General features: G+C 54.8%; 1 protein-coding gene across 2 annotated transcripts in view; it reads right to left on the minus strand.

The window, feature by feature from the left end:
• Window positions 1-9,036: 9,036 nt before the first annotated feature.
• Window positions 9,037-10,649, minus strand: part of SIX3 (SIX homeobox 3) — a 3,307-nt gene continuing 1,694 nt past the window's right edge. For both annotated transcript variants that reach the window (XM_072858254.1, XM_072858253.1), the window contains one exon: window positions 9,037-9,229. In XM_072858254.1, coding sequence (XP_072714355.1) covers window positions 9,037-9,229 — 193 coding nt within the window. The remainder of the gene's footprint in view (window positions 9,230-10,649) is intronic.

Here is a 10,649-nt window from a genome sequence, read left to right on the forward strand (position 1 = left end):
GAGCGCCCCGAAGCAGCAGGGAGCGGCTCCCCGTCCTGGGGCCGCAGCCGGGGGGCCCGGGGGCAGCCGGGCCGCCGAGATGAAGTTCCTTGACACCGGGCAGCTGCGGGGCCCCAGAAGAGCGGCCGGATTTACACCGAGTGCCACATCCTGCGTTATTGAACAAGACACGCTGCAGTAAAACGCATAAGTAGACAAACCGAGAGAATCCATTTAGAACAGTTAACACAGTCTGACTCGCTCACAAGCACACAGTGGGGGGAGACAATTTAATTTCCCTCAAATCCGTCCGAAGATTTTTATGTTCAGGTTGTTGGCATGAAAGGGTTCTTTAAAAGAGAAGGAGAGGGGGAAACCTTTCGAGCCCCTGGCCTGTATTCTTGTGCCTCCTCGATTTTCCTGTTCTGTAAGGCCAGGATGGGGGGGGGGGGGGGGGGAATGGGGAATACACAACTGCGCTTGCAAGTACGTATGTGTATATAAAGAGAAAACGTGTTTGTGTGTTTCTCTGCACATATATATATATGTGCGTGTGTTTGTCTATCTGTGGAGAGAATAGATACTGAATCTTTTTAAGACAAGCAGAGCGAGCCAATCCAAAAAGTCTTTACTCGGGCAAAACCGGCACGGAAGGTAATAGCAGGTTATTGCAAACCTGTCTTCGGTACTTATTAATCGTCCAGATCAAATACATTAATGGATAGCGAGAATGAAAATAGGCTGAGAACCGTCTGTCGTCCTTTCAAGGGCAACGAAAACGCGGCACTGACACCGGGTCTGAACGCAACAGCGTGCTCCGTAACCTGGAGAGAGGGAGGAGGTGGGCCGGGAAGTGGGTGGGTAAGAGGAAAATTGCCATTGTCAGGAAAACTAAATGTAATTTTAGGTGGCCCACATCCGAGATGAGTAAATAAGCCATTGATCTTCCTTGCCTCCTTCTCTCTCCGGGGCTATTGTGTTCCCAAAGAAACGGCGAGGGCAGGCGAGTGCCAGCCCTGCGCGTGCGGGATGACTCAGGGGACAGAGGAGCGGGAGCGGGGGCTCAGCCAAGCCGGCGGCCGGGGGCGCCGGGCCGCCCGCGGGTCCCCTTCCCCCGCTCCGCCCGGGGCAGGGGGCGCGGGGGCTGCGGCGGCGGCCCCTCTCCCGCAGCCTGGCGCATCCCTTCCCAGTTTGTTACAAACCTCGTGGCGCAGGTCTGCTTCCTCGGGCTCCGACGGCAGCGTCGGCGTCCTCCGGGGAAACGCACCGGCCGCCTCCCGGGACGTGGTCTCCCGGGGGGGTGGCGGGGTGAAGGAGCGAGGGGGACACCGGCGCTGTTTGTAGACGCCCTTTGCTTACACGGGTGTTTGTGCGCACCGACCCGCACACACCAGTTCTGTGTAGCCGCCCGGTGCGTGTGCATCCGTGCCCCTGACTTCTGGGGGGAGCGGGGAAGGCTCCCCAGCGGCTGGAGAGCCGCTTAAGCCCTGGCTGGCGCGGAGTGCCGGGCAGGAGCTGCCCGCTGCGGCCGCGGAGGGCGGCGGGGCGGCCCCGGCGGGGCGGGGGCGGCGGGGAGCGAGCCCCGGGGGCGCGGCGGGCGGCGGGGAGCGGGGGCGGCCCGCCTGCACAGCCCCGCCGCCGGCCGGCTGCCGAGGCCGGAGCGCTGGGAGCAGGGGGAGGCAGGGGAGAGATCCCGCTCTCTGTTCCAGCGATTTCCAGGGCTTGGGAGCCCGGTAAACAAACTGCTCTTGCTATCTCCTCGCGCAGATAAGGCAAGAAGTGGCTTTCTTTAATAATATGATTGAAATGTTAGGGGTATGATGCCTCCTCGTTAGTAATATTGGCTTTGCATGCAGAGCACAATCCCATCCCTCTAGACTGCTTAGCCAAAACAGAGCGTAAACTCTGTAATTAGTAACGTGTTCCATCATTAAAGAGCCCTGCTGAGAATTTCTATTTAATAATGGTCTTAAATTAGTTATGATGGTAAATACTCATCTGGAAATTCAACATCTAAAACCATCTACAATCTGGAAATGCTCCAGTGTTGCTGTAATCTCCTGTAACACAGAAATGACTATCACATTCACCCATCGCATTAGAAATTCTCCGTACGGTTTGGTCCACGAATATACAGTACGGATGTGTTAATTAGGTTAACCCATACACTGTCTGCTTCACAAATATTTAGAAATAAACAATGAAAGCTCCTTTTTAATACGATACAGCCGGGGGGGGGGGGGAGGATTTGACTCTCGCAGTTGGAAAGTCTTTTGTTTTCAGATAAGGCGGAACCACAACGTCCTCGGGCCTAAGAGTTCACCAACACACACCCACGGACACGCACCCACGGACACGCACCCACACCCACGCGCGCACTCCACCTCGGCCGCGCTCAGCCCGCCACACGCAGCAGCAGCACCCACGGCTCCTCCTGCAGAAGGTGGGTGGCTTTTATCGCTCGCCTCCCGGCTCCTGTGGATCAAACCACACCACGCTCTTTTTCCCCCCTTTCAAACTGAAAACAGCTCGCTCCGCCGCCGCCGCGTCCCCAGCTCTACAGCGGGGCTTGGCTCCGGCAATCCGTCCACGCGAGTTTTAAAAATAGTCCAAAGAGGCGCAAGGAAGAGGCAGCGGCAGAGTAAATAAATAAATAAATAAATAGAGCTGGCTTCCCCCCCAGCTGCAAGTGGAATAAAAGTTTCGCAGAGAGACTGTGATGCAGGTATAAATAAGTCATTCAGGTACACTTATCCCCGCTGGGGATATAAAGGAAAGTTATTTGTAATAACAATAGAAAATCAGTAACTGAGATAGTTGGGGGTTAAGGCAGGAGGGAAGTGAGGGGAGGAAAATATATTTCTGTATTTACCTAGACGTCTAAACGCTTATCCTCTCTAGCACTAACCTTTCATGTTTAATGAATGAATCTGCATTGCAGGGTTGGTTTTTTTCCCCCTCCATGTGCCGGCTAGTTTTAAATCTGCAAGCACCACAAAGAGGCCGTGATCCCATCTGCCTATGATTCCAAATTAAAGTTCAAACGGACGGCTTACACACTGCTGATCCTGTATCATAGCCTCTCGCGACCCTTCAATTACTATTTAATAGAATTACAGTGTAAAATCCCAATAGTCTTAAAGAATGTTTTATCACAGACTGAAGAGAGAGAATATACAGACACCTCCAATGTTATTGAACTGTATTACTGACCTATTTAGATATTAAAAGGGAATATTTAGTGTTCTACAAGATATTACAAGAGCTACTTTAATCCGAAAACATGCATATGTCTACCTATATGTGTGTCCACGTATATATGTGAGTGTGTGCGCGTGTGTGGACACTATATACATCAACTCCGTCCCACCAGCGAGCGCACGCAGACACGCTGCGTGGACGTCTGTGCTCATCCGTGTACGCATGTACACACACCCACGCAAACATACGCGCTCCTCCAGGCCCGGGTGGAAATCAGTGTGTTCTGGTGAACCGCCGCACTACTTTATTGTTGCCAGATATTGCTAAAGAGGTTGTTCCAGTAGGAAAGCAATTTTTCCTCTACTCGTTGCAAAATACTCTTTAATTGACCTTATTATTAAATGAACTTCCCCTAATGATGTTTCTATGGGGACAAAAAAGCAAATATTTGCAGTAGAGCTAAATCTCCCTCTAATAGCTAGGACTGGAATCAAAGTCAGTCGCAGTCTGGCTTTAGATACGGTAAATCTTGACTTCCAGCGTAGTTTTCTTCTTTCTTTTTCGACCTGTTCGGCAAAGGACCTGCCTGCCGCAGGGAGAGCTTACAGCGAGGCGATTCTAACCACACCCTTCCAGATATTCTCATCCCCCCTTGCTTCACTCGTTACTCTTCTCCATCTACCTTCTCTTGCAGATCCCGAGGCGCCGAGCCGCTTCGAAGCCTTCCTGCTCTGAAAGCACCTTGCTTCCAAAATAAGAAAGAACAGCGCCGAAAACAAAACCTCGCAGCCGTCCCTCCCCCAGACACACAGCAGCACAAATCCCTTTAGTATCATTTAATCGTAGCTGTGTCCCCACAGCCCCTGCCTTTTGTCATTGCCGTGCCAGAAGAGAATAGTTAGCGCGGTCGCCGGTAATGTCCCTAGTGCTTTCTCTTCCCAACTCTTTCTCTCCCCCCCTCCGCCTCCCCGCCTTCTCCATCCCTTGCTCCGTTTGCAACTGATGGTTTGGTTCATTTCCCCCTTTTTTATACGCCATTTACGAACTTCTGTGTATCAGGGCTCTCTGCAGGGTGGTGGGGCGGCTGCAGGCCACGGGTGCCCTCTGCGTTTTGGACTCGCGTGTGCGTGTGTGTGTGTGTGCGCGTGTGTGCGTCAGTCTGCACACCCGTGTGCGTGTGTGTGTGCTCTAGAAAAAGGCAATGTTTGTCTATCCTCTCCCTACACGCGGAATCCAGGCCAGTGCGATGTGGAGCTCAATAAGAAACTGCATGAATAAACACGAATAGAAAGTTGTGCTCAGCTAACCGAAGAAATCAGAGCAATACCGGGGCACCAACGTCCACATTTCTTTTCACGTCGGGCCGGGGCAGTAACCTCATCTGGGCATGCTAAAAATTAAGGGCAACGGGCAAGCAGATTCACGTCCCTCGACAAGGCGGCTGTAATTGATCGGGCAGAGGGAGCTAGGGATGGCCGAAGCCCACGCCTGGCCGCGGAGGGCCGGCAGCAGCCGCGGCCCAGCAGGCACACAAAGGACACCCAGCCGCGCTCCGGGGCTCGGGCCGGCCCTGGGGCCGCCGAAGCGGGGAGGGAGGCAGGCAGGCAGGCAGGCGACTTCGCTGCTCCCCAGCCCCCGCGCCGGGGTGCACGCACCCGCCGGAGCCGCAGCCCGGAGCTCGCTGGGGATGAAGGCAGCGGTACAGCCCCACGGCGAGGGGATGGGCGGCGAGGTGCGGGGGGGTAGGTAACCATCGCCTCCAAATTGCTCCCGGAACCGGCTGGTGGCGGCCCGACTTCCGACGGGAGGGGCGGGGCCGGGCCGGGCCGTGCCCCCGCGGCCGTGGGCGGGAGGCGGCGGTGCGGGACGGCGCAGGCCGGGGAGCGGGGCCGCCCGGGCCGGCTCCCGGGGAGGCAGCGCGGTGTGCCGCCGGGCTCCGGCCATCTGCCTCGCGTCCTCCGGCTTTCGCTTAAATATTGATCAAACGCACTTCAGCTTCCGAGTAATTTCATCTTAATCAACGGCCGAGCTCGGCGCGGATAATAAACTAATGCTGGAGAGGGGCCGTCGATAATGCTCGGCCAGGGGCAGGGAGGAGGCAGCCCGCCAGTTTGGCGGGGCTCGATAGGCCCTATCTTCCCGGGGCAGATGGACTTAGTGGGTGAGAAGGCTTAAACGCAGCTTTTCATAGATTTACACCTCAATCAGCCATTCAGGTTTTTAATGCAAATCCTAAAACAACATCATTTATCCATCACGGAGCCCGGCTTTGAAACGGCATATCATTAGCTGCACCCTTGGCACCCCGAAACCGCGCAGGCACCCCCTGGATGGGTGTGTCCCCCCCGGCCGCCCCGCACAAAGGCCGGCGGGCTCCGGGGAGAGGCGAACACCCCAGCGGGGCCGGGGCAGCTCGCTCCTCCGGGTTTGGGCAAAAGGGGTACCTTTTCGGGGATGGGCGGGGGGGTGGCACATGGCGTGGGAGCAAGGGCCCTGCCCGGGAGGCTGGAGGGGAGGGAGGCTGGAGCCTGAGGCCAGGTACGAGTGGGGTGAGGTTAAAGGCGCTCTCTGGCCTCCCCTAACTGCCATGGCAAGACGGGGCGATCTTCTGGAGGCTTAATCGGAGGGAAGAAAAATCCAAACCTATCAGTGTAAGGCTCCGCTGAGGCAGATTATTGCTGCCGGCTCGACGCCTTCTAGCTGCAGCTTCCAGACGCGAAAATGAAGGAAGAGAAAGAAAAAAAAAATCCCAAACTTTCACGCCTCTGAATCCTTTCAGGTATTAAATCTCGTTAAAAATAAAGCAGGATGAGAACGACACTCCTACTAGCGAGGAGCAGAAATGCTGCGCTTAAAACCAACGTACCGACACCGAAGATCTCCTTCCTACCCAAACCCGGGGGCGACTGGAAGGGCCGGGATTTTTTCCTGTAAAGGCCTCTCCGCTGCCTCGCTGCCGGGGGGAGAGAAAGAGCAGCCCGAGCTCAGGCGTGAGACCCGTGCGAGGGTGCCGGCCATTGGGGAGCCTTTCATCCCCTCCTGGCTAATACTTCTCCCCTCTAAAAGCCGCGTGGGGGAAGGGAAGAACTAAGTCCATCACACGACCCCCTTCTCCCACCCACGCGGAACACGGGAGCCCTATTGTGTGTGTGTTTCCCCCCCGCCCCAAGCAATTCCCGTCCATTCCCGGTTTCCTACAACCGGGCGTTATTTTCTTTTAACTCCCCACTCGTGTTGGCGACGGGGCAGTGACGCCGTCGGAGCCGCCCGTGGGGAGACCCCCGCCGCAGAGCCGCGCGTTGAGCCAGGACCGCGGGGCGGGGGAGGCGAACCCCGACGGGGCGGGCGCTGCCTCGGTCCGCCCGTGTCCTTCCCCGCGGTGGCTCCCGCGGGGAAACGGAGGATAAATCCGCCCCCCACCTCCCCACTACGCCGGTCTCCGCGGTTCGCGGCCGCTCGGCGGCCCAGCGCGGAAAGTCTTTCCTACCCCGGCCAGGGCGGTCTCACGGGGGAACACGTCCCTGCGCGCTCGCTGCGCACACACGCGCGGCTTTTCCTCAGGGACAGCGAAGGTGTATGGCCGTATTTGCACATCAGCTTATTCCTTAAAATTACCCATTAGTGGCTTGCTCTAAGATCTCACGCCCTAGGGGTTTCCCCCGGCTCCCCAGGTAGCCTCTTGGGGCGGGGGGATGCGAGGGGAAGCATCCTTAGGCGCTTCCTAAGGCTTTCCGTAAGCCTAGCTCGGACTTCCTCAAAAAAGGGGAGGAGGGAAGAGGGAAAGAGGACGCGGGCAACACAGAGGTAGATCGGAAGTCCAACTTAGTTTGGAAATGGTCAAGAAATTCCAGGCACGTTTCTCCCTAAATCCCTGGTAAGTTTCAAAATTGTATTTTCAAGTAAAAACAAGTTTCGAATTTACCTCTCGTTAATTCACGGCTGAATAATCTGCCCAGGGCAAAGCAAAACTTTAATGAAAAAAAAAAAAAGAAAAAGAAAGAAAAAAGGGAGAGGGGGGGGAAAGAAAGATGCTGAAATACTGTTAGTCATGCAAATAAAGGCTTCTTTCAGCACAGTACAATATACTCCGGATTCGAGGGGAGGAGCTGCAGCCCGCTTAGGGCGAGGAGTTTATGTTTTTGTTTTCATTTAAAGCTACAAAACAAATCCCGAAATGTCCTAACCGCTCTCCGGAGACAGCCGGCCCCGCAGACAGCCGGCCGGGGGAAGCCTTTCAGCTCCGAGTGCACAAAAAAAGCACCGGGGGGGGGAAATGCTGGAGCCCGCGGTGGCGGAGGGGACCCGGAGGGACACGGCCGTGCCCCGCGCCCCGCGCCGCCGGCCCCGTGTCCCCGCCGCCGCCCGCGGCCTCCGCGCAGCGTGGGTCTGTCCCCCCAAAACCCCTGCGGGGTGTCCCGCCGAGCCGGGGCAGGCGGGGGCCGGCGGCCGGGCAGGGCGCGGGGCGAGGCGCCCACGGGGAGGGCGTGTTTTTCCGTGGCGGACAAAAACACCAACATCGCTGGGTAGATAAGAAAATGGAATACTGTATTTGATTTAGAAAGTTTGTACATATAGATAAACACGCAGTTCAGGAAACAATAGTTTAAGCGTCCTACGTGGAGTTTAAGAAGAGACCCCCCAAAGCTGCTATGAAATACTCAAAATAGCTTTTGCATAAGATAACTACAGTTGCACCCTAAGCTTTTTTTTTTTCTTTTTCTTTTTCTTTTTTTTTCTATCGCTGAGGTCCCTTTTGAAAACCTAGCACGTCAGATCTTGACAGCTAGGTTTGTGCAAGGAACACCGAGTCAAGGAAAATAAAAAGGAGAGAGAGAGAGAAAGGGTGGGAGGGAGATAGACAGAGAGGGGGGAGGAAGAAAGAAAGAGTAGAGCAAATATCATATACAAGCATTTCTACACATATATTACAAACTGGGAAAATGACCGCATCATTAAGATATACATAATTCATATAAAATTTTGAAATAAAAATAAAAATCTGTTACAGTCATAACTATTCTTTTTCCACATTTATAACCAGTACCCACACAGGCAGTGACAGAAGTGTAGAAAAAAAGGTGCTTACGAATAAAATGATTGTCTGCTGAACAAAAAAACAGAAAATTGCATCTTGGCTGGACCATCACTTGGACTTAAAAAAAAACAAAAAAACACCAAAAAAAACAGAGAGAAAGGGAGAGGGAGAGAGAAAGAGAGAGAAATAGGACCAACAAAAAGGCGATAAACATTTGTTATTTCCCTCTTCAAGGAGTTCCTTTTTAATTTTTTTTTTTATTTTTGATTTTTGTACAAATTCGATCGGAGTTTGCGTTTGTTTGTCTGGTTTCTGTTTGTTTTCCTTTACTATAGAGAATATTTTTTCCCAGATACAAATTTAATCATCATCATCATGCAAGTGGGTGAAATGCGTCCATGGAAAAGCGCAAAGGAGAAATCGTGCTTGTCCTAAAAAGAATACAATTGTCACTTTTGCTTTGTTTTTTTTTTCTTTTTTTTTCTTTTTATATATATAATAATTATTATTTCCCGCCCCCCCACCCCCCCGCTGCAGCACCAGCGTTTGTGACTGTTGAAGTTTTAGCTCCATCTCTTGGTGGTGGTGTTGGCTGACGGTGGTGGTGGTGGTGGTGGATTCTCTGAGCCCTGTCTGTCTGTCTGCTATTATGTTTGGGTCGGGCTTGGCCTTTCCTTTCCTCCTGGCTGTGTGTGTGCGTGCGTGCGTGTGCGTGTCCTGATTCTGGGTTGCCTCGGTTTGTTTTGCTGGGGTCGGGGAGAGGGTGCTCGGCTGTTTGGATTTGGATTTTGTTTGTTTGTTTGTTTGTTTGTTTTCCGATATCATACATCACATTCCGAGTCGCTGGAGGTTACCGAGAGGATGGAGGTGCCCGTCTCGGCTCTTTCTGTCAAACTGGAGACGCTGGTGGTCGGGCTGGCCGCCGTGGACGGAGACTCGGCCGAGCTGTGTGTCGGGCAGCCGGGCTCTGCCAGCGACCGCATGCCGCTCTGTCCTATCGCCTGGTGCTGGAGCCTGCATCGCGCCGGGAGACAAAACAACAGCACAGCCCCTCTGAGACACCGGCCGCCGCCGCCCAGGGGACGGCGCCCGCCCGACCCCGCGCCCGCCCGGGGACAGCCGCGGCCTCGGCCCCGGCCCCGGCCCCGGCCCCGGCCCCGGCCCGCCCGCAGCGGACCCCCGGCCTGGCCCGGCCCGGCCCGGCCCGGCCCGGCCCGGCCGCCTTCCCGCAGCGCCCCGCGGAGCCCGGGAGCGGCGGCGGGCGGCAGGGCCAAGCCGTGCGCCCGGGCCGCGCTGCTCCCGCTGCGGTGGCGGCCGGGCCGGCGCCGGGGCTTTCCCGGGCGGCCGGGAGAGGCCAGCCCGGGGGGGACGGCACCCAGCGCAAACACAAACTGAGGGGTCGCGGTTTGAAAGGGGACGGGGAGGGGGGAGAAGCCGTTGCCTGCCCCGGGGTTTGCAAAACAGGAGCAGAGCCTTCCCCTTCCCCGGAGAGCCATTCCTCCCCGCAGCGCCGCGGGCCTAGGAGAAAACCCTGTCTGTGTGAGCTCCTGAACCACTTGGCCTCCGCGGGGACCGGTCCGCAGCGGGGAAGAATCGCAGGGGATCCTCGTTTTGCGCTCTGGCGAAGAGCTGTCTCAATATTTTCCAGCGGACAGATAAACGCCCCGGGGTCAGCGGCAGGACTGGAGGCAGGTCCCGTCCCGGGGAGGCAGCGCTACCCATGGAACGGAAAAGGGCGATGGTGGCACACAGCGCTTCTCGCCGCTCGCAATTTAAGTCCCTTTTCCATCCGGAAGCCAAAATTTGCTTTAAAGTGCTGGTCCTTTCACCGTCAACACTTAAGGGTACATTGCCGTTGCACTTTTTTTTTTTTTAAGAGGCAATAAATAATTTTTAGGTTCCCTAGCGTGTTGTGAATATTCCTCAGCGCCCGCTCATTCCGCTCGAAACCCAAAGAAAGCCTGCATCGAGGATACGGGCTGGAAGTCCTGGGCTGAGCAGCCGGCCACAACCTCTAGCGCCTAGCACTGCCAGTCTGAATCAAAATACACTCTTCGCTCAACTGCTTCTCACCGGGGTATTTTCTATTTAGCTGCCTGCAAAGAACAGAAAAATGTAGCCGGTTTATTCTACATTTCTCATTATTTTAAGTTGTCTAATTTCAGCGTCTTGGATTTTTCTCCCATTTTACAATTCCTGGTGCATTCATCTGCTGTCAACAGCGTTGAGTCAACAAAAGCATCCGTAGGCAACTTCTGTTTATTTACAGTCCTAAGCGGATCTGTTTTCCATTTAATGGAAATTAAATGGCGAGGCACTTCTAGGTTGCATTTCTCCTACAGAATCTTGAATCAATAGCACCAGTGCTATAATTAGGAGGAATTTAGGAGACAGCATTTACAAGAACAAGAAGTTTTGTTTACACGCTTACAGC

The sequence above is a fragment of the Ciconia boyciana genome, chromosome 3, assembly GCF_034638445.1.
Source record: "Ciconia boyciana chromosome 3, ASM3463844v1, whole genome shotgun sequence".
Lineage (NCBI taxonomy): Eukaryota > Metazoa > Chordata > Aves > Ciconiiformes > Ciconiidae > Ciconia > Ciconia boyciana.